Here is a 24,076-nt window from a genome sequence, read left to right as displayed (position 1 = left end):
TCCACTCGAAACACCAAGAGTCAAATCATTTCTCCTTACTTGAGGTCCAGGTTGACTTCTCCAAGGCTAGATCATGTTTTGTCTTTCTTCATTCGACTCTGGACATGTACGTATAACTCAGGGAGAAAAAGCACCGACGGATGGTGTCTGTTGCAGAGCAAAGTGTAGCAAGTGCAGTTAAAGGCCGTGAGTTTTCCCGGGAGACTAGGAGACTAACTTCAGCCGAGCTCTTGGGGGCTTATGGCGGTCTTTCATTTTGGCAAAGTTGGGCTATTAAGTCACAGGTAATAATATTAGAATCAGGCACCTGCAGGCATTTTCAGGAACCTACCATACATCCAGGCCTCTGGGCATGAAATTGTTTTATCAAATATGATAGTAGTTTTGTTCCTTTAAGCAACTCTAAGCACCAATAGAGGATGCTGCTTAAAAATGACATTAAGAAAGGTGAATGAGCCCCAAGAGCTGGCTGACTTCTCCAAATGGGGGAAGCCCTCACTCTAGCACTGACAATGGCTGACTGTTTGCATTCAGATGTAAACAGCCAATTAAACACTATGTCCAGCTCCAATTTTGAGTTCCACAGGGTTGTCAGATCAGACTGCCCATATGAGAATTTGGATGGCCCAGCAATGGGATCCTTCCTTCCCTCTTTCCTTGCCGTCTCTTCCATTCCTTCTTTCCTACTCAATGTTCAGTGTGCCAGCCCCTATACTGCCTGTCAGGGATGCAATGGTGAGCACAGCCAGGTGGGACACCACCTAGAATCTCTCATGGGGAGGTAGCATGAAGGAAATAGTTACATTAAAGATGGTGTAGGCTGGGTGTGGTGGCTCATGTCTGTAATCCCAGCACTTTGGGAGGCCAAGGCAGGAGGATGGCTTGAGGCCAGAAGTTTGAGATCAGCCTGGTCAACATAGTGAGATCCTATCTCTACAAAAAATTTTAAAAATTAGCTGGGCATGGTGGTGCATGTCTGTAGTCCCAGCGACTCAGGAGGCTGAGCAATGGGAGGGTATCTTGAGATTATGGCTGCAGGCAGCTATGATGGTGCCACTGCACTCCAGCCTGGGTGACAGAGCAAGACACTGTCCCAAAGAAAGAGAAAAGAAAGATGAAGTAATTATAAAACAAGGTAAGTTGCCCAGAGTAAAGGGTTATGGGGCCTGTGAGACTTTAACAAAGAAGCCTCCGGGGGTTCAGAGGGCACCCCTAGGGAAGTGTTAGAGGGAGTGACCCAGGGGAGGGTTAGGAAGGGATGTGATGGAGAGAGTCATCTCCAGGGAGGGGACCCCACAGACGGCCAGAGAACCAAGAACAGCTCCCAGATGTGCTTTTTCATGTGTGAAATGTGACCCTTCCATTCATCTTGTTCTCGCAGAGGCCTCTGCTAAAGAAGTGACATCCAGCTTGACAAGATGTTATTTTGAGTCCTCTGGAGTCCATTCAGATAAGAGATTCTGGCTGCCTCTAATCAGAGCGACCGGGCCGGCCAGTCACCCAGTAAATGTAGACTGACTTTAACAACAGCACTTGCGGGCCCCTGCATTTTTGATTGCATATCGCTTTAATTTTTTACGCAGCTCCCACAAGGGCATTTTAAAGATTTACAAGCTGTTCGCAGGATGCCTCAAGATACTCGAAAACATCAGACTACATGAAATACACCTGTTTTAAAATATTGTAGAGAGAGCTGTGATAAACAAAGCCTATGTTAAAGAAACATGGCTTTCAATTTATCCTCAGAACGTTAATGGAAGGACTAATATTTTCCAAAATTACAGCTTTTGAATTGCCTTATGGCTATTTCTTTGCGTGTATAGAAAACATAAATCAAAGGTACTTTACACGATTTTTTAAAAATACCATCTTGTGTAACAGTGAAAGAGAAGCTGTGATCCAAAATCATTCTCCAGTAATTTCTTATAAAAGGCTGAGCCGGGCGCGGTGGCTCAAGCCTGTAATCCCAGCACTTTGGGAGGCCGAGACGGGCGGATCACGAGGTCAGGAGATCGAGACCATCCTGGCCAACACGGTGAAACCCCGTCTCTATTAAAAAAATACAAAAAAATTAGCCGGGCGAAGTGGCGGGCGCCTGTAGTCCCAGCTACTCGGCAGGCTGAAGCAGGAGAATGGCGGGAACCCGGGAGGCGGAGCTTGCAGTGAGCTGAGATCCGGCCACTGCACCCCAGCCTGGGCGATAGAGCCAGACTCCGTCTCAAAAAAAAAGAAAAAACCTTCCTCTTTTTCTTAGACTGTGGGTTTTTCCAAAGATATACTCAATTATTTTTCCTCATGTATTAAGTCATACAAATTTTCTGATTCTGGTGATTTCTGCTGCATTCAGGGCAACCATTATATTGCAATAAACAAGAGGGAAAATTTGGAGACTATACTTTGCAGTAGCATCTGTTTAAAATACAAAAGTCTCAAGTTAAATTTTTGGAATTAATGTAAAGAACATGGAAAATTTCCAAGGAAGAGAATGCTTTTAAGTTTATATTCATAATAGTTTCTGGTGAAATGTTACTATCAATTAGTAAGTTATTGTCCTTTGGAGAAATATCACACTGCAAATATTCCATTCTTGTTTTTCTTTATTTTTTTGAGATGGGGTCTTATTCTGTCACTCAACCTGAAGTGTAGTGGCACAGTCATAGCTCACTGCAGCCTTGAACTCCTGGGCTCAGGAGATCTTCACATCTGAGCCTCCCCAGTAGTTGGAACTACAGGTGCTAGCCACTGTGACTGGCTTTTTTTTTAAAATAAGCTTTTATTTTTTATTTCCACAGGTTATTGGGGAATGTTTGGTTACCTGCGTAAGTTCTTCAGTGCTGATTTCTGTGATTTTGGTGCACCCATCACCTGAGCAGTATACACTGCACACAATTTGTGGTCTTTTATCCCTCATCCCCTTCCCACCCTTTCCCTCGAGTCCCCGAAGTCCATCATGTTATTCTTACACCTTTGCATTCTCATAGTTTGGCTCCCACTTTTGAGTGAGAACACATGTTTGGTTTTCCATTTCTGAGTTACTTCACTTAGTATAATAATCTCCAATCTTTCCAGATCACTGTGAATGCCATTAATTCATTCCTTTTTATGGCTGAGTAGTATTCCATCATATATATGTGTGTGTGTATATATATCATCATATATATGTGTGTGTGTGTGTTTGTGTGTGTGTGTATATCACAGTTTCTTTTTCCACTCATTGATTGATGGGCATTTGGGTTGGTTCCATGTTTTTGCAATTGTAAATTGTGCTGCTATAAACATGCATGTACAAGTATCTTTTTCCTATAGTGACTTCTTTTCCTCTGGGTAGATACCCAGTTGTGGGATTGCTGGATCAAATGGTAGATCTACTTTTAGTTCTTTAAGGAATCTCCACACTGTGTTCCATAGTGATTTTACTAGTTTACATTCCCACCAGCAGTGTAGAGGTGTTCCCTGTACACCACATCCATGCCAACATCTATCAGTTTTTGATTTTTTGATTATGGCCATTCTTGCAAGAGTGAGGTGGTATCGCATTGTGGTTTTGATTTGTATTTCCCTGATCATTACTGATGTTGAGCATTTTTTCGTAGGTTTGATATTCATTTGTATATCCTCTTTTGAGAATTGTCTATTCATGTCCTTAGCCCACATTTTGATGGGATTATTTTTTCTTGCTAATTTGAGTTTGTTGTAGATTGTGGATATTAGTCCTTTGTCAGATGTATAGATTGTGAAGATTTTCTCCCACTATGTGGGCTTTTACTCTGCTGACTGTTCCTTTTGCTGTGCAAAAGTTCTTTAGTTTAATTAAGTCCCAGCTATTTATCTTTGTGTTTATTGCATTTGCTTTTGGGTTCTTGATCATGAAATCCTTGCCTAAGTCAATGTCTAGAAGGGGTTTCCCATTGTTATCTTCCAGAATTTTTATAGTTTCAGGTCTTAGATTTAAGTCTTTGATCCATCTTGAGTTGATTTTTAAATAAGGTGAGAGATGAAGATCCAGTTTCATTCTCCTACATGTGGCTTGCCAATTATCCCAGCACCATTTGTTGAAAAGGATGTCCTTTCCCCACTTTCTGTTTTGTTTGCTTTGTTGAAGATCAGTTGGCTGTAAGTATTTGGGTTTATTTGTGGATTCTGTATTCTGTTGCATAGGTCTATGTGCCTATTTTTATACTAGTACCATACTGTTTTGGTGACTGTGGCCTTACAGTATAGTTTGAAATCAGATCATGTGATGCCTCCAGACGTGTTCTTTTTGCTTATTCTTACTTTGGCTATGTGGGTTCTTTTTTGGTTCCATAAGAATTTTAGGATTGTTTCCTTCTAATTCTGTGAATAATGATGATGGTATTTTGATGGGAACTGCATTGAATTTGTAAATTGCTCTTGGCAGTATGGTCATTTTCACATTATTGATTCCACCCATCCATGAGCATGTGATGTGTTTCCATTTGTTTGTGTCATCTATGATTTCTTTCAGCAGTGTTTTGTAGTATTCCTTGTAGAGGTCTTTCACCTCCTTGGTTAGGTATATTCCTAAGTATTTCTTTTTTTTTTTTTTGCAGCTATTGTAAAAGCGGTTGATCCATGCAGTTATCCTGCCTAGAAAAGGCTTTCAGTTAAAATTCAAGGAAACTCACAGGAATAAAGTTGATCTTACTTCATTCGACTTGAACTCTGTGTAGATGGAAGTCTTATGGCCCACAGGCAGTCACTCTCTGCACTCTTAAAGACTTGTTTGGTCCTTTGGTTCAAGATCATTTCTTGTCAATTCAGCTCCCACTTTTTCTATCAAGCCACTTCCCTGGTGACCAGACTCATTCTCTGCTCCACCTGTGTCATATACTTTTATCAAAATAAAACTTGAGTAGTTAAAAATCGTGTCAGTACATTCATCTTATATTCCAGTGACACTAATGAACGCAGGTTGTGAGTCAGACCCTCTGGCTGCACCTTCACAATGGGGCTATGAGACCAGTTTTTAACCCCAATAGATCCAGGAATCTGTGCTTGCCAGCTCACAGGGGAAACAAAGCCATACATGGCAGACTCCACTTGAGGCCTGAATAATTTCTCTTCACTTCTATTCTTCCCGATGAGCAGCATCCCTAGGGGTACATGGTTAGATTGTAACCAGTGAGTGAACATAACCCTCCACGCCCCACCCCAGGCTCCCTATAACCAGGGGCAACCATGGAGCACAGCTCTGCTAATGCAATGCAACAGAATTCCACTGAATGCAGTCACCTGCAAAGTCCTTGTTTCCCTTTCACAAAGAGACAAACTGAGCTGGCAGAGCCCCCTCCCCTTCCTCCTGCCTGAAAATGGACCTGACACCCAGAGGCGGACCATGGGACAAAGCTACACTCTAAGGGAGGCTGTGTGTTCTGAGTAAGGGACGCTCACCCACCCTGGACAACACATTAGGTGAGAAAATGAAACCCTTTCCTCGCCACATCCGCTCTCGGTCGGGTTCCTGTTGCAGCCAGTGGAGTGCAATCCTGCAGACTGCTAGAGGTGCAGGTGCCTGTTGTGGGTGTGCTTTGCCTGATGTGTATTTGCTGAGAACATCTGGGCAAGGTGTGCCTGGGCATCAGAGTCAGTGAGTTGGTCCCTGGAGACTAACAGCCTCATACCTTCATTTTGTTTAGCTTTGTACAGGAGAGTCCCTCACCAATACTCATTAACCTTTGAACAATATACTGACATCCTCCTTTGCCTACTTCTAGGCTAATGGTGATTAAGCTTTTGTGGATCACAAACCTGTGTGAGAATCTATTAAAAACTCTGCATAATCTCCTCAGAAGATGCACAAGCCAAAATTATCAAAACATTTGTGCATCATTTTAAGGGTTTCATGGACCCCCGATATGGTTTGTCTGTGTGCCCACCCAAATCTCATCTTGAATTGTAGCTCCCATAATTCCCATGTGTCATGGGAGGGACCTGGTGGGAGATAACTGAATCATGGGAGTGGTTTCCCCCATACTGTTCTCATGGTAGTGAGTAAGTCTTATAAGATCTGATAGTTTTAGAGGGGAAACCCCTTTTGCTTGGTTCTCATTCTCTCTTGCCTGCTGCCATGTAAGATGTACTTTTTGCCTTCCACCACGGTTGTGAGGCCTCCCCAGCCATGTGGAACTGTAAGTCCATTAAATCTCTTTTTATTTATAAATTACCCAGTCTCGGGTATGTCTTTATCAGCAGTATGAAAACGGACCAATACACCCCCTAAAACCCATCCATGGACCCTGGCTGCAAAAGTCTTGTAGGAATACGCAATTCGTTTTGATTATCTGTCTGTATATGCCCACTTTGTTGATTAACAACATGTTAATTAGGTACTTGTTTGATTTTTAATTTTGCAAATTGGGGTATTTGCTCTATTCCTTGGGTACTTACAGACAATTCTAAATTGCTCTCATTTCATAAATTATCTGTCGCAAAAAAGTCTGTAGAATTATGAAAATTACATGGGCACTGAGTAAGATGCTGAACAACATCAAAGGAAACACAATGGAAACTGGGTCCTTCTCCAAAAGTTGAACTGCAGGTCCCAGCAAACTCATGACTAAGTTTCTTGAGTGCCATTTTAGAAATACTTCATGTACAGCTCTATTTTTTTTCTTTCACTATAAACGAGAGATTTTATACTCACTGCTCTCTTTTTTCCCTTTACTGTATCTTGGACAGCCTTTCACACCAATAATTATAGAGCTGCCTTTTCCCTTTTAATGGTAGAACAGGATGCCATTGTCTAAATGTAGTGCGAGCTCTCTACTCCATTATTGACAGATATTTATGTTGCAGCAAATTTTAAAATCACCCTTGGTTCAGGAGGTCTGTGTGCTGTCTGCACACCAGCCATCAGAGTGTGCAGAGAGAATACAAACTAATGACATCTGCTTGGCCAAAGGAAATAAAAACAAAAAGCATCGAATCGATGTCAAGTCTTTCTTCACTTCTTACCGTCCTCTTCATGTCAAGAGTGAGAAATTACAACTTTTGCTATTTACCACTTTGAATTAAGTCACTATTTATCTTGCTGGTTTATTTTTGTTTTGTTTTGTTTTTGTTTTTTGGCTTTTTGAGACGGAGTCTCGCTTCTTCGCCCAGGCTGGAGGTTTTTGACTCAGAAAACCATCACCTGAGCATGATGGCAGCAGGATACTGCACACACATTAGAGCCTTGGAGCCGCATTTAGATCTCAGCTCCGCACTTCCTAGCTGTGTGACCTTGGGAAAGTTGCTTAACCCCTCTGTGCCTCACTTTTTTAAAATTATGCTTTAAGTTCTGGGATACATGTGCAGAACGTGCAGTTTGGTTAATTCTGTCTACTTTACAGGCTGTTGCCAGAATCAAATGAGTTAAAAATCTCTAAAGTGCTTAGGACTGTGATGGGCACAGGGTAAGTGCTAAGTGAGTCTTGGCTGTTATTAGTCCAGGTGGCCTAGGAATAAAACTGGAGCCGCTTTTGCTTCTGCAGTCGTGGTGTTGCCCAGGGTAAGGAATGCCAGGAACTGGGCTTGTCTCAGAACCCTCCTTGACCCTGGTGGACACACACACACACACACACACACACACACACAAATCCTCACCTGCACACCTCCCAGGGACTTACAAAGGCCTACTACGCAGGTACCAGTGTGCAAGAGGGACCTGAGCGAAGTCCTGTCTGAAGACTGGCATCAGCCAGATGTGAGGACTGTGGATCTGCCCACGTGGTACCTTCCACAGAGACAGGGAACCTCTGTCCATCCAAACAGCCATGGCCCTTAGTCCCTGAACATATAGCCCCGGGTCAGCCCCAAGCCTCAGCCTGGCCAGGGGCACATGCTGTCCTGTTTCAGAGTTTCCAGCAAGGGGATAAGAATCACTCTCTCAGTCCAGGCGAGATGGCCTATGCCTGTAAAGCCAGCACTTTGGGAGGCTGAGATGGGTGGATCACCTGAGGTTGGAGGTTCAAGACCAGCCTGATCAACATGGAGAAACTCCGTATCTACTAAAAATTAAAAAAAAGCAACTGGGTGTGGTGGTGCATGCCTGTAACCTCAGCTACTTGGGAGGCTGAGGCAGGAGAATTGCTGGAAGCTGGGAGGTGGAGGTTGTGGTAAGCGGAGATCATGACATTATACGCCAGCCTGGGAAACAAGAGCAAAACTCCGTCTCAAAAAAAAAGAAAAAAAAAAATCACTCTGTTGGATGCACAGAAAGCCTGAGACAGACACTGGGTAGAGAGAGGGGGTCCGTTGCTAAGCCCTGGCTGGCTTCTTTATCCCTCTCAGCGGGGGCAACCCAACAGATCCCAGTCACATGATCTGCATCAAGAAGGCTCCCTGAACACCACTGCCTGGATTTTAATTACACTTCAGCGGGAGGTGCTGCAAGTCGGACAATGATTGGAAGCCAGGAGATGCAGAAGGAAGAGGCTGGAGCTGTGGCTGCTGAAATATTTAGAAACCACAAACAGAATCCCCGCTCCTCCCCTCCTCTCCAGACATGGCAGTCATTTGTTTCTTTTCTGTCTAGAATTTTACCAAAAAATCAAAAATGGAGCTTGTCCTCACACCTTAGGACACGGAAGAATCCGAGGGAAAGCTTGCTAAAATGTAGATTCCTGGGCCTCCACAGGCATCAGATTCAGGAGGCCTGGGAAGGCCTTGGAAGCTGCATTTTTACCAGGCTTTCTCCTGCTGAGTTTTCTTCAGGAGCTCCATGGGCTACACTTAAAGACACAGATGAGTGGCCACAGCAACTATGTTTTCAGAATGATATTAAATAGTGGAATTCTTTCATTTTCTCCAGATTACTAGGCTGGTACCTAGTTGGCCTCCTCCCAGAGCTGTGAATGAAAGAATATACATGGAAACCCAAGGTAATTATATTTCAACCAGAGCTCTGTTGTGATCTGGTTGATTTGCAAAATACCCAAATAAGAAAATTTTATAAAAATTTCAATAACGTGGCTGGGTGCCATGGCGCATGCTTGTAATCCCAGCACTTTGGGGGTTCGAGGTGGGAGGATGGTTTGAGGCCAGTAGTTCGAGACCAGCCTAGGCATCGTGGCAAGACCTCATCTCCATTAAAAGTTAAAAAAGAAAAAATGTAGCCGGGCACGGTGGTGGCACACAGCTGTGGTCCCAGCTACTTGGGAGGCTGCAGTGGTAGGATCACTTGAGCCCAGGAGGTTGAGGCTGCAGTGACCTGTGATGGTGCCACTGCACTCCAGCATGGGCAACAAGAAAGAGATTCTGACAAAAAAAAAAAAAAAATCAATAATGTAAGGAAACCATATTTTTTTTAAATTGTATTTATTCATTTATTTATTTTAGAGATGGGGGTGTCGTTATGTTGCCCAGGCTGGCCTCGAACTCCTGGCTTCAAGCAATGCTCCCATCTCAGCCTCCCAAAGTGTTGGGATTACAGGCGTGAGCCACTGCACCCGACCTAGAAAACATATTTTTAAGACATTTCGAAAGTAGTGATACTAATAATGACGCTAAGAAACTGCTTTGTTTGAAGTGAAGTGTGAGTAACCATACAAAGCTCTTTCATTGCAGGAGAGAAAGCTGCCTGACTACACCAAAGGACTTTAATAATATTTGAAGTAGAATTTTGGAATATTGTTATATGCACATCACAAACAGAAAATGGAGTTGTTTTTGCTTGGTTATGAATTTCTGAATGTGAAAAAAAAAAATCCCTGTTTTGATATTCTTGTGCGTGACATGGTGACATCAGCCTTTGGTATATCTGTGTATGTTTTGGACAAACTTAATATTTGAAAAATGATAGCCACCTCCCAGGACCTGAGAAAAATCCATAAATCTCTAGGGTCTGTGTGAATTATTTTTAAGTAGGTCAAGTGCCCTGAGTCCCTCAAAACACACACACATCCCCTTTCCTGTCTTTAATTTCTCAGCTCATCTATCATGTGGAAAATGTGATAATGAGGAACATATAAAGGTGTTGTACAAAGTGCCTGGAAGAACTGGAATCTGATTTTCTAAAGAGATGTTTAATGCAAAATTATATCCTTATGAATTCACTGGCTGTGCAAAGAATCCACCCCATCCAGCACTCCCGTAAACAGGCACAGAGTTGCGTTTGTACCTGTCAGTGTTGCAGGTTGTTATGCTGATCTGTCGGTGTGAATTTTGCTGTAAATTCCTCATTCTATGTATGTTGGTTCTAACCAGGCTCAGAATAAAAAAAATGTAAGTGACTCTGTTTTCTGGATCTTTTCTTTCCTAGACAAAAAGGATGGCTTTGAGCCTCCTGGAGTTGCCAGGCAACCTCCCTACCCCCCTCTACCTGTCTTGGGCTGGCTCAGGTGTCAGGGGACTATTCAGAGAGAACTTTCAACACCCCGAAAGCTCACCTGAGGCTATAGATGTCCACCAAGTGTACCCATACTTGTTATTCTCGCCTGAGTGGGATCATCTACACCCTGGGTGTGAACTGATTTTACACTTCAAGTGCAGAAAAATATGTGGGTGTGTGAAAAATACAGCAAGCACTTGTTATTCCAAAGTGTGAGCTTCAGCTGAGTTAAACATACGTAACATTATAGCGGGAAGACCAGCAAACTAGAAACGAGTAGAGATGAAACTTTCTGGAACAAAGTCTGGATTCCCCCACAAAACATGTATTTGTTTGATTAAGAAAGAAGGAGTCAGCCGGGGATGTTGGCTCACGCTTGTAATCCCAGTACCTTGGGAGGTCGAGGCAGGTAGATCACAAGTTCAGGAGTTCGAGACCAGCCTGGCCAACCTAGTGAAATCTCATCTTACTAAAAATACAAAACATTAGCCCGGCATGGTGGCGGGCACCTGTAATCCCAGCTACTCTGGATGCTGAGGCAGGAGAATCACTTGAACCTGGGATGCAGAAGTTGCAGTGAGCCGAGATTGTGCCACTGCACTCCAGCCCTGGCGACAGTGCGAGACTTCGTCTCAATAAAAAAAAGAAAGGAGTACCACAAGGTACTCACAAAGCTATTCAGGCACTGGGACGTGGCCTCCATGCCCCTGAGGGAATTTCTCTGAAGATTTCATTCATCCAAGAATGTATTGAGTGTGAGTTTGAATTTATTGAGTGTGAGTCCAGTGCTGTGACATCCTCTTTGTTCATTTCACAGTCTGTGGGGTACACCAGGCAAAGACTCAGCTGTGATACAGAGAGATTCAGGTTCTATTTGTGGTGAGGTCAGAGAGCTATGGGAAAACGAAGGAAGGACCTTTCACAGAGGGAACATTCCAGAAGACTCTCCTAGGAGCGCGATTTGTAGAGCTGAATCCTGAAGGAGTAAACAGAGTAGGAAGTCAAGGTGCTAATTTGAAGGCAATAGAAATTGCCAACGGTTGATTCTTCACCAAAGGGGCTTATTAAAGGAGACTTGGGCAATTCACAACAGGGTTGGGAGAGCTGAGCCCCACACTCCGCGCTAAGCTTCCAGGAACCCCGTCCAGAACTGACCTGGCGATAAACGTGTGGCTGCAGCGGGCGTGCCTGGCACTAGGACAAACTGCCATGGCCGTATGTCCTCCATGGACTCTCAGCCGGGTCAGGAGCTCACCCTGGCGACCGAGGCTTCCCTGACACTCCCGCCAGCTCCCTTCCCTCCTTCTGCATGAATCAGAGCCCCAGAGTCCACGCTCCACGTGGTGGATTCTGGTCATATGCTTAGATTTAGCTGCTAGGGAAGCTGTGAGTTTGTGTTTTAAGGGTCCTAAATACAGCAAGAGAGTTTCCAAGATGCTGAGCACCCGGAAGATAGGACAAAGGCCACCCTCCCAGTGAGGGCAGAAACAGCCGCAGGGGCAGACAGCGTGGAAATGCTGCAGGCAGGCATCCCGTCTCTCCCTCCCTGTGTTCAACAAGAGAAGGCTGGAACGATGTGTGTCATTGGCCAGTCTTTCACCTTGCCAAGCAAGGCATTAAAACACCAAAACAACTCCGGCCTCTACAATCCCCTGTCACCTTCAGTCACCAGGATATAGGACATTTTAACGCCAGAAAGAAGTGAAGGGCTTAACTTCAGGATCAGAGACGGTTATTTGATTTGCATCAATGTGACTTCATGAAAATCCTCCATGTACCATCTTTTCTTCTCTCATTTTTCGTGTACCAGTGAAAGCTTCATCGGGACCCACAGTGACCTCCAAGCTGGCATTTGGGAGCCTCCATTCATCAGCTTAAACCTGGGGACTACTGATGGCAGAGGCTAAGCAGGAGAGGGGTATGAATCCTTTTTTATCTTGAGACAGAGTCTCGTTCTGTTGCCCAGGCTGGAGTGCAGTGGCACAATCTCGACTCCCTGCAGCCTCTGCCTCCTGGGTTCAAGTGATCCTCCCACTTCAGCCTCCCTAGTAGCTGGGATTACAGGAGTGTGCTACCACACCCATCTAATTTTTTGTGCTTTTAGTAGAGATGAGGTTTCACCATGTTGGCCAGGTTGGTCTTGAACTCCTGACCTCAAGTGATCCACCCACCTCGGCCTCCCAAAGTGCTGTGATTATAGGTATGAGCCACTGCGCCCAGCTTGAATCCAATTTTTAATTTATTTTGTATTTTATTTTATTTTAAGATGTAGTCTTTCTCTTGTCACCCAGGCTGGAGTGCAGTGGTGTGATCTCTGCTCACTGCAACCTCCACCTCTCGAGTTCAAATGATTCTCCTACCTCAGCCTCCCAAGTAGCTGAGATTATAGGCACACACCACCACATCCGGCTAATTTTATATTTTTAGTAGAAACAGGGTTTCACCATGTTAGTTAGGCCAGTCTCAAACTCCCGACCTCATGTGACCCACCCACCTTGGCCTCCCAAAGTGCTGGGATTACAGGTGTGAGTCATCGTGCCTTGCCTGAATCCATTTTAGAAGGACCCTTCTGGGGGCCATGGAGGATGAGCTGATGGGACAAGGCTGGAATTGCGGTTACAGCGAGAGGTGACAGTGCCCGGAAGTACAGGAGTCGCTGTGGAGAGGGAAGGAAGAGATGGAAGGCGGTTGAACCAGATGCCTAATGACCAACTCAATGGGTGGATACATGAGGGGCTGCTGACCAGGTTTCTACGTATTTCCACCTTTTCTTCTCACCGGCCGTCTCTCAAAGGCCTTTACCCTCGATCCATGATCTTCTAGCTACGCCTTAGATCCTCCCATTCAGAGCTGAGTCCTAGATCTGCTTTCCCTCCTGCTCCCCCATCTATGTCTTACTCAGCTTCTCCCCCAACCACAGCTTCTCCCTCCAACCCTCCTCTCCTCCAGTCCAGCAAAGCTGCTCACCGCAGCCTGGGCCACATCCTCCCAGGACACCAGTCCCTCTTGGCCCAGCCTGCTCCTGTCCAGCCAAACGGCAGACGAGTTGACCCTCCCTCCTCCGTCTCTGTCTGCCTTCTGCCTTCCCCATTCCTGGGCCTCTTCAGGCCGAGCCTGGCACTGCCTGACAGTCCCATGGCCTCTGCCTCCCTGTCTGCCAATCCAGGCTGCTCACCACTGGCCTGTCTTCCCATCTCTCTTAGTCCATTTGTGCTGTTCTAACGAATGCCCAGCGCTGGGTGGTGTCAAGACAGCAGAAATGTATTTCTTAGTTTGATGGCTGGGAGGCAAGGATCACAGCTTGGGCAGGTTTGTGGGCTGGTAAGGGCTGCTCTCTGCTTCCAAGATCAAACTTTGCTACCATCAAAGGGGAGGAATGCTGTGTCCTCACGGGCAGGGCAGAGGGGCGAGTGTGCCAAATGCTACTTGAAACCGTTTTTTTATTTTTTATTTTTTTTCAGGCGGAGTTTCATTCTTGTCGCCTAGGCTGGAGTGCAATGGTGCGATCTCAGCTCACTGCAACCTCCGCCTCCCAGGTTCAAGCAATTCTCCTGCCTCAGCCTCCCGAGTAGCTGGGATTACAAGCATGTGCCACCACACCCGACTAATTTTTTGTGTTTTTAGTAGAGACGGGGTTTCACCGTGTTGGTCAGGCTGGTCTTGAACTCCTGACCTCAGGTGATCCACCCGCCTCAGCCTCCCAAAATGTTGGGATTGCAGGTGTGAGCCACTGAGCTCGGCCAAAACCTCTTTTTCTTTTAAGGGCTGTAGAGGCAGCAGCCTCCTGATCTAATCACTCTTTAAAGACCCACCTCTTCATCCCATTACACTGGCCATGACATTTCATTTTGAGACACATCCAAACCATAGCTCGTCCCACTCTAATCCCCCCTTGCCCTTTTTAAAGCAACTTACTCTCCAGCTTCTCTGAGCTTCTCACTCTTCCCCAGACTTCACCTCACAGGGGAGGCCTTCCAGGCTACCCTGCTCCAGCCTCGCCCTGGCCAGTGCATCACTGATTTTTCTTCCTATCACCTCTCTCTCCTCGAGCATATGAATCTAGGTCATTGCTGTTTCCCCACTAGCATGTGGGCTCCATGGGGACAGGGACCCCATCCCAGGGCCTAGAAGAATGCCTGGCAAACAGAAAATCAGTGTCTATCAATGAATAAACACCTCTCCCTGTCCTTTCTCTATCTTGTCAGGACCCCACCCTGCCTTGGGAGTCTCTTCTCACAGCCTTGGAATACTCAGCCTCGGTAGCATCCAAAGCTCCATCACGCACCAGGTGCTCTCCTCTTCTTCAAGCACTTTCTCCGCTTGCTGCCATCTCCCTTGAGTTTCAGGTGTTTGCTCCTGGGTCTTTTTTTTTTTTTTTTTCCTGAGACAGGGTCTTGCTCTGTCACCCAGGCTGGCGTACAGTGGCACAATCTTGACTCACGGTGGCAGCCTCCACCTCCATGCTCCATGGTTGAAGCGATTCTCGTGTCTCAGCCTCCCTAGTAGCTGGGACTACAGGCACTCGCCACCACACCCGGCTAGTTTTTGTATTTTTAGTAGAGACGGGGTTTCACCATGTTGGCCAGGGTGGTCTCGAACTCCTGACCTCAAGTGGTCTGCCTGCCTCAGCCTCCCAAAGTGCTGGGATTACAGGCATGAACCAGTGCTCCTGGCCTGCTCCTGTGTGTTGATCTTCCTTATTGGATGCAAACTCCTAGAGGCCCAGGAACCATCTCTTTTCTCCCTTGCTGTCCCTTGGACCCTCTGCGTGCCCAGGACTGACATGGGCCGGCCTGTCTCTGACAAGCAGCGAGTAGCCCTCTGCCAACGCCAAGCTGCCTGCAGCTCACTAAGATGTATGCTGCACCCTCCCAAAATGAAAATTACGTTGAAAGTTGTAATATATATATATGACATAAGCACAAAGATTTTTTTTAAAGCCAATTGAAATGGAAAATTAAGAAAGATGACTTTAGATATTTAAAAAGTCACAGGCGCAACCAATTAATTTCTTCACATTTTCCTTCTCCCTCATTAAACAGAAAATTCTATCAGAGAAGCAAAGCTTTAAAAATACAATTCTTGCTAGCCTGGAGCAGAAAAGACTAATACAAGCACTTAAAAAATGTGTATAGCAAATCTGGGTGACTTCAGTTTCCTTAGGACAAGCTCTTTTTTCTTGAATAAGGAGAAAACATTACGTCTTTATTTTCATTAACCTGCAACTGGACGTTGGTGCTTCCTTCAAGAATGCACTTAGGCAAGGAACCTCTCTAGTATTAGGAGTTCCTGTGATGTGCCAAACATAGAAATCTCTGATATTTTTATTTCCGTCAATGCTTTTGCAGGTAGCGAAATGCTCATCACTATTTTGAGTTTCCGGCGGATGTAAGATGAACTACTAGATTGTGTTATTTAATGCGTAAAGAAGTACATATATTACACCACAATTTCTAAAAATTGTTGGTAATTGTACATAAACATAATTGCTTTCACCTGTGAGCCCAGGGTTTTTATGTGCATTTCCATAATACTGAGGAGTTTATTGCCTTTATCAAACTGCCAGAGGGGTTGATCTATGGCACAGAAGAGCTAAGTTGTTCATTTCAATCTATTTTACATAAAGCCAAATTTTATTGCAGCATAAATCATGGACCAAACTGACCACATTTCCCTCATGCCAGAGAATGATTCATTAAGGAATATAATGGTTCTTGGTATACACTTCACTGAGCTCCATCCCTGCAAGGATCATCTTTGACTTCTTAAAATCCAAGCTGGTTTTGATGCATTCATTGGTGGACAACTTTTCACTTGTTTCTTACATTGGTTGTAAACACAACATGAAGCCATTTTATTCACTCCAATAGCCAAAGCCACATATTTGGAGATGCATTTCTATTGCAGAGATAGGAACAATTCCTCCAAGAAACCAATATTGATTGTGTTAGGCTCTTGGAATTCAGAGATGAGCCAAGACAAGGTCGCTGTCCTCAAGGAACTCAGTGTGTGACTCTGCCAGGTAGGGAAGGAAAGGTGCCACAGCCTGGGTATAGCTTAGACCAATGCAGGGAGCTTTATAAAAAGATGGTCGAGGGAGTGCTGGAGGAAGTCCGTGTGTGCAAGGACAGAGCAAAGGGGATGAGCCCAGAGTTGACCACACAGCAGGATGCAGGAAGGGCTCCTGTGAAAGGACTCCTTTGTCCTACGGATAGGGGAGGACAGAAATGGAAGGGAGGACCAGGGGGAGGGTGTTGGAGTAGCTTGACCAAAAAAAGAGGATGAGCATCAAGAAAAAAAAAGTCTTAATTCTGGTCATGGCAGTAGGAATGGTTGTGAAACCTGAGCTGCTGGAATCTGGACCACGGCTGGGGAAGGGCCCCAGGACCGAGTCTGAGCTTGGGCACTACTGTGGGGTGATGGATACACAGAGGGGCTGGGGCCTGGAGGATTACAGAATAACTAACTTGACACATGCCCCAAGTGACTTGACATAAAGATGGCCAGGTGCAGATCAAGGCAAGAATTAATCAGGGACAAAATTGTCCTTTCCTCAAGAAGTCAGAGCCTAACTCTTTTCTAACTAAATCTTTTCTCCTGAATGAGGTCCTGAAGAAGACCTACAAGTACCATAATGTTAATTATCATTCTCAACAATGTCAATGTCCAAATCAATATCAATAACAAGCTGGAGGTTTAACTGAACTGCTTGAGCTGGCCTAGGAGTATTAGGGAGAAAAGTCATTTATATTCAGACTGGTACTGACCAATTGTGAACATGTGTAGGCCAAGAAAAAATTGTGTGAAAGGGGGATCTTGTTGCCTGAAATAATGAGGCGTGGTAGGGATGTTTCCCAGTTAAGAACAAGCTGCATTCCCCGCCAGCTTGTAGATTACAGTGATCATCTGGGCATAATATACCTGAGATAAGGTAAAGCAACACCAGCCACTCTAACAAGTAACTCTCACCTTCTCAGTGGCCAATCACAGTTTTATCTCTCTAGATACCATGTGACAGATACTCTGCTGAACAGAGCTTACGGGGGGTCCCTAAGGGACCTGGGGTCCTTCTGTCTGCCCCTGCCTCACCTTTAGGAACTTGGAGTTCCTCGTGATCAGTTGGAAGAATGGAGGATTTCTGGAAGGTTCCTGTGAGCCAGACTCAACAGCAGGTGGCCCATAGCATTTTGGTTCCCATCCTCCAGCTGGACTGCAACTGACTGCAAGGGAGATGGGGAAAGACAGCCCAGTCGTTGGCTCAGGAAGAGGATGGGTCTTGGGGGAACACAGCAGTCCATCAGAAGAGCTTTCTCCCTTTAAAGAATTGCCTTCCTCCACCCTGGCTTTATGTTGGGCGGAGGGCACCAAGATAGATTAAACCTGATTCGTGCACCGTTCTTCCCAAGCAGGCTACGCCCAAAGGGCCAGGCATGTAGCAGGGTGGTGGGTGAATTGTGCCTCTCAAAAAGACGTGTCCAAGTTCTAAATCCCACTGTGAATGTGACCCTACTTAAAGACAGGGTCATCTTAGGTGTGATCAAGTTAAGATGAGGTCTTGATGGATTAGGGTGGGCTCTAAATCCTATGACTGGTGCCCTTAGAGACAGATTTAGTCACAGACACGGAGAACAAGCGACCATGTGATAGCTTGATTTCAGACATCCGGCCTCCAAAACTGTGACAGAACACATTTCTGTTGTCCTAAGCCACGCACGGCACTTTGTTACAGCAGCCCTGAGTCAAGGTCCCTGCCTCTCTTATTGGCTATGTAAATTAGGGGACCACATTGAGCCCTGTCCTCAATTGCAAAATGGGTGTGAGGACCCAGCTGGCAGGTGCTGCAGGGTGGAATCAACACAGGTACAAGGGGTGGAAAGCGTCCAGCTAACAGAGGGCTTGTGCTCACTCCCCAAGTTCCAGCCATGTGGAGGGTTCAGCCTCTCCTTGCCCCATGTACTGTGTTATCAACGTTGCTGACACACTGGTCCCCAGGTCTGGCCTGTTGGTGGTCTGACTCCCACTCAGCCTTCAAGCCTTGCATCAAAGTCATGTTCCATAAGCCCCATTCCTCCCCCTAACTCCAGGTGGAGTTGGTCTCCATTAGGAGTCCCCCATAACACGGTCTTCCTAAAGCAGGGTGTGCCCTTGTTTGGTGCAATCAGCACTTCAAGGCTGACGCCTGACACACAGAAATGACTCCATCCTAAACTTCCTATTGCGGGATTGGGGTTGCCAATTCACAGGACCCAGAAAAAAGCAAGGCATCGATGTGCTTTCCTTTGGGTGCCTGACGTAACACCAATTCCCATTTGGTTAGTGATGACTGAGTGACTCTTGTTTCAAGAGCAAATTAAATGAATAGCAAGAAAATAGACACCTGCCACACCAGCTGTCATGCTGTCATCTAGGGGTGACTATTTTGGGGCGGCAGCCATTGGTCTATGTATAAATACTTACATTAGGTTTTATTTTTGTTTTATTTAAAGTTTGGTTGGGTACAGAAAACACACACACACTTAACAGGTGAAAATATCCAAATAAAATTTACTGCAACTTTTGTAGAATTTTATTTGTGCTACAAGACACGTTGCATAGGAAACTATTTAAAGCCCCTGAGGAAAAAATATCCATGGTTTAAGGTGCAACTGGTTTTGTTTCTTCTTTGGGGAAAAGGTGATAGATGATCTCTGGGAGAAATTATGGGGTGGAGTTGAGAAGCACAATCGAAGGTTACATGGTGGGATGATTGGCGAATTGTGTGTCCTGGTTCTTGCAGCATAAAATAGCTAGTGTTTGTTCTTATTTTCAGTCCATCGGTCTTCAGTATCTGAATAAGTAGCTATACAACGTTTCAGGCCAGTAAGGGAGTATACATTGATTACACTAAGGAAGTAACATGTTTCAGGAAAGCAGTTTTAGAGAATGAGATTTGGGATCCCAAATGGCCCCTGACAACTGCAGGCACACAGGTGTGTCCTGGCGCGTTGCTGGGGATCACCTCACTCTACTGATTTGCCAGGTATCAGTCCTTCCTCCTGCTCCCTTCCAAGACGTGACATCTATGAGGCATTGTGAGATTCACACAGCACGTCTGCACCCTAAAGTTATTAATGCGACACTGTGCCAAGTTCCTGATTTTATGGGAGACACATTTTCATTTTTACAAAATGCTCATCTTGCTCAGATGATCTTTACATTGTACAAAAAACCGTTTCATCCAAACTATGACTTCCTTCGAGGAGACGTAGGTACACCAGGAAGGAAGAGGGGTTAAGCCTTAGATGAAATGAAATGCGGAGTTTGGCAAATGGTAGCTGGCACCTGTGCACATCAGCATAAGGCGTTGCTTGTGAGGCCAACCACAGCATTTGCAAGAAGCACGAGAGTCGGTGGCCACCAAGGCTCTGATTCGCTCGTGAAGTTTTCTTCCTGTTCACAGAAGAGGCAGCAAACTCTATGGGAAGCACTGCTTTGACCCCAAGGAAAAAACAGTACAATGGCCTCGTCGCAGTGGGACCACCTCACTCTCAAATGGCATTGTTCTTGTCAGTGACTAAATGCAACTGGCACGGCTGCTTTCTAATCTATTGGTGGAAACAGCTCAGGGCACCTAAATGCTAACGCGGGACTTCACTCTGCCCAGCAAAGCTCACCAAAGATTCACATGTTCTGTGGATGGTCATTCACTACGCGTGAGGCAAAGCTCAGAAGACAATCCAATCCGAGGAGGGAGCAGGACCTCGGGCCTACTCAGAAAGCATAAGCTGTACCCGTTTATTGAAAAGCCACTTTTTCCCACGTGATTCACGTTCTTATGTGTAGGGAGTGAAAGAGGTCCAGCAACCGAACGAGTGTCTTTCTGGGCTGAGTGTTGAAATGCAAAGTGTGGCCGGGAATCAGAAATGCCCCCAGTGACCTTTAAATACCTATAGACATCTCTAACATAATTTAAAAAGGTCTATAACAACATAAAAACCTCAACAGCCTGTGCCCCTATTAAGTTTTCTTTTAAACCTTTATGGTCCATAAAAAAATTAGACACCACCTTTCTCATAGATCCCTTCCCCCCATTCTTTAGAAAAGTGATTTTAAATTTCAATTTACACTTAACAAATAGAAAGCTATGTGACTGGCAACGAGCTGCAATAGGCAGTCCCTTCAGGCCTCTCCCTCGATGGAGGAGGGTGGCACAGCATGGGTGTAGGCCTAGCTGGCGGGCCCTAAATCTGTCTGAGCAGCTGTCCCTTCCTCCCTCTTCAGCTCCGTGGTGACAGCGGCACTCAGGGCAGAAGAGGGCTTGCACTCCAGAGCAGCAGGAGGGGAGGGGACCCACTCAAATCACGAAGTCGTCCTGGTCCGCGGGGCTGAAGGCGGCTGCTCTCAGAATGTCCAGGGAGTTCACCAAGATCAGAGTCCCCGTGAGGTGCTTCCAGCGCTTGGTGATGGGGTTTTTCATCTTGTCCAGGCCCAGGTGCAGCTCCTGGATGACATCCCGGTAGCTGTCCCCGATCTGATGGCTCCAGGTGAGTAAGAAGTCATACGCAGGCTTCCACATGGCCTGGGAGGTGGAGTCGTAAAACACAAAAGGAGGGACAGAAGAAGAAAGATTAGGAGACAGAACGAGATGTGTTCCTATTCCTTGGTGCAGCTTCTGTAGTCACTATTTGAGACACTCTTTCGCGAGTGAACGAGCCCACAGAAAAAAACAGGGGAACCATCTCGGGGCCGGGGTCCGCACACTCCAGACGGAAAAAAGCAGGGCTTTGTGCAAGAGCAGGTGCACAACAAATGAATCATCAGAAAGGATTTCTCTTTCCTTACAATCCTTCTGGCACTTTCTCTCTGTGCCATTCATTTGGAAATTCATCCCATTCATAAAACACAGCCTTGCGCTTGGGACTTCCTGCTTCCTGGATCTTGCAAGCCTGAACCGCCTTCCAGGAAGCTTACTAGGGTGCCCTCCGCAAACAAGCAAGCAAACAAAGGACCTCTGAGCAACAGCCCGGCCACACCGGCTTTGGCCCAAGTTATGTAACGTACCAGGTATCACTCCAGCCCAGAACAGCTCACAAAGGCCTCTGTGTATGCGTTACTGCATTATTCAATCCTACTGATGGTAATTTAAGACCGAAATGAGCAAGGGACAGGCAGTTCTGTTTGTCTTTCCCATGTCGTGTGGGAAGGACATCCTAAAGCCAGGGCTCACGGCAACCAATCCAGAGGACGGTTCCCGCTCAGTGAGGCGCACCCAGTGCTGGGCACATGCGTGCACATTTCCACCCATCTCACCCTCATGGAAATGCCACGAGGCAGACCTTTTTACAGCTGCACTGCATGGGTCCAAAGAGCCAAGGGACAGAGGGGCTCAGTGAGCTCGAAGCTCAGCCGCGGCTCACCTCGCTGTCCACAACCCCGTTCCTGTCCCGGTGCGGAGACTCGTAGGCGTCCATCTGCTGCTTGGAGACCTTGGCCAGCTTCTCGGCCAGCTCCCGCCAGCGCTGGGCCACCTCTACGGCCGTGGTCAGGAGCACGAAGTCCTGGATGAGTCTGACCACCAGGCCCTGGCAGTCCATCTTCAGTAGGGCCTGCAGAGGAAGAGGCACAGTGTGAGACAGTGTAGGGAGCAGGGCAGGCTTGCTCCCCGCAGAATTCCAGCAGATGGCGCAGGAATGGCCATGGGCTCTCTATTCTCCATGTTCCCTGGCCTACCAAATGTCCCCTGAAATCGATCACTGCCAGGGCTCACGGGAGAGAAAAGATGATGTGCAGAGCATGCTGGGTTCACCAGTGTCTCCCTCCAAAGCCCACATCCCCCCAGAACCTCAGAACGTGACCTTACTTGAAAATGGGGTCTTTGCAGACAGAATTAAGATGAGGTTCTTCTGGATTAGGGGAAGTCACCAACGACTGGCGTCTTCATACGAAGAGAAAGCAGACACAGAGGCAGAGGGAAGAAGGCCATGTGAAGATGGAGGCAGAAGCTGGACAGACGCAGCCACAAACCAAGGAACAGAAGGAGGGTTGAGCCAGCAGGGCCTAGGAGAGGCAGGCCTGCAACACCTTCTCCCCCACCGCTTCCAGACGGGGCCACCCTGGGAGCCCTGACTGAGACCTGTGGCCTCCTGAACAGTCAGAGGACAAGTATCTGTTGTTTGAAGCCCCTTGGTTTGCGGTCATTTGTCTTGGTAGCCCCGGGAAGCTAACAGACAGGGTGAATATGGATTATAGTTGTCACCATTCCCACTCTCTGGGGATGCCAGAGAGAAACGAATGCATTTCACCAAACAGACACCATAGCCTGAGGCTGAAAGGGACAGAGGGCGAGCTGGACCTGCTGAGCGTGCAGTGCTGACCTTGGCCAGTTAGAGAGCACTGCGGGCAGAAGAGACGAAGGCTGGTGGACTCAGACACAGACCACCCAGGGAGGAGAAGGCAGAGAACAGAAGAGGCCCGGGGCAGAGACAGAGGGTGTACCACCAAGAACCACAGTGATCAGGAGATCCACGGACCTCCCCCAGGACTGTGCAACATGAGGAAACAGTTTCCACAACTGGTGGGACTGCTCCCATGCCAAAGCTGCAAGAACTTTGTGTGTCTTTAGGACAGGGATTACTAACCACAGAGGAAGTCAGAGGGGAGTTAACAGGACAGACAGCCCTGCTGGGACAGTGAAGTCCCAGCTGAGGCTGGAACAACCACATGCCGCCTTGGGATTCAATTCCCACCTAAAAACGGGGGCTGGATGGGACAGGCACTGAACATATGGCTCAATAGCCTAATACACGTGGCAGACCCCAGGCTGGGGTCAAACTCACATTTCTGGTTTAAAGAAACAAATCAAATTGGCTAGCACAAGCCAGCAGGCCTGCTAGTTCTGCACACCGTGCCAAGTCACATGACTGCCACTGGGTGTCATGCGAGCGGCTCTGGCGCCATCCTAATTATAAATGAGGCCACACATGGTTAGCGTGCGGCTCTGAGCCAGTCAGGATGATGTCACCAGGAAGGCAGGAGAGCCGCACGCTGGGTCTGATTCTCGTCTGAGTCTCCTCTGCCATAGAAGGCACAGCTCACCGCCACCCTTCAAGCTTTCTCTCATCCAACAACGGGAAAGGCTTGGCTTCCAGGGCAAAGCGGCCCGAGGCAGCCCAGAGACGGTTTCTGAGGCTCCCGTGGGCCCTTGGACAGGCGAGTTGCTAAGAAGAGAGGAAAGTCACCAGGCCTGGCGTTCTTTCTCCCTACGCTCTGCTTCAGCACCTGAGGTTGTCATTTTAGGACTCCAAAGTGTGCTAAAAAACAAACAACCCCCGACCCCTGCCAACCGCACCGCTGGTTGCCAGCGCTGTTTGGCCGACTATTTTGTGCGGACAGCTGGGTCGTCTTGCTAGCGCTCATGCAGTCGGCTGGGCTGCTTGCTTCAAAGCGAGCCCGGTTGTTTTAGACTGAGTATTCTGAGGTACATTGTAAGTTTACTTGGGGGGAGTCTAACAATACAAAAAGGTGACCTTTCTGGTGACATGTGGCATGCATCAGCCAGAGCAGGTGACTCACGGTCCTTCTAGGTGGCCCCCAGCATCTCAATCTGTGCAATTTAAAAAGAACCATGAGCACCGGGCACGGTGGCTCACGCCTGTAATCCCAGCACTTTGGGAGGCTGAGGCGGGCGGATCACGAGGTCAGGAGATCGAGACCATCCTGGCAAACACAGTGAAACCCCATCTCTACTAAAAAATACAAAAAAACTAG

At 46.8% G+C, this 24,076-nt stretch overlaps 1 protein-coding gene across 1 annotated transcript in view; it reads right to left on the bottom strand.

The window, feature by feature from the left end:
* Positions 1-18,792: 18,792 nt before the first annotated feature.
* SH3BP4 (SH3-domain binding protein 4) overlaps positions 18,793-24,076 on the bottom strand; it is a 75,884-nt gene continuing 70,600 nt past the window's right edge. Inside the window, exons 5-6 of the mRNA XM_011980280.1 lie at positions 21,727-21,915; positions 18,793-20,888 (exon numbers count right to left, since the gene is read on the bottom strand). Coding sequence (XP_011835670.1) covers positions 20,664-20,888; positions 21,727-21,915 — 414 coding nt within the window. The 3' untranslated portion in view covers positions 18,793-20,663. The remainder of the gene's footprint in view (positions 20,889-21,726; positions 21,916-24,076) is intronic.

This window comes from Mandrillus leucophaeus, unplaced genomic scaffold (genome assembly GCF_000951045.1).
Source record: "Mandrillus leucophaeus isolate KB7577 unplaced genomic scaffold, Mleu.le_1.0 Scaffold21, whole genome shotgun sequence".
NCBI lineage: Eukaryota > Metazoa > Chordata > Mammalia > Primates > Cercopithecidae > Mandrillus > Mandrillus leucophaeus.
This window is presented reverse-complemented; position numbering and strand designations above follow the sequence as displayed.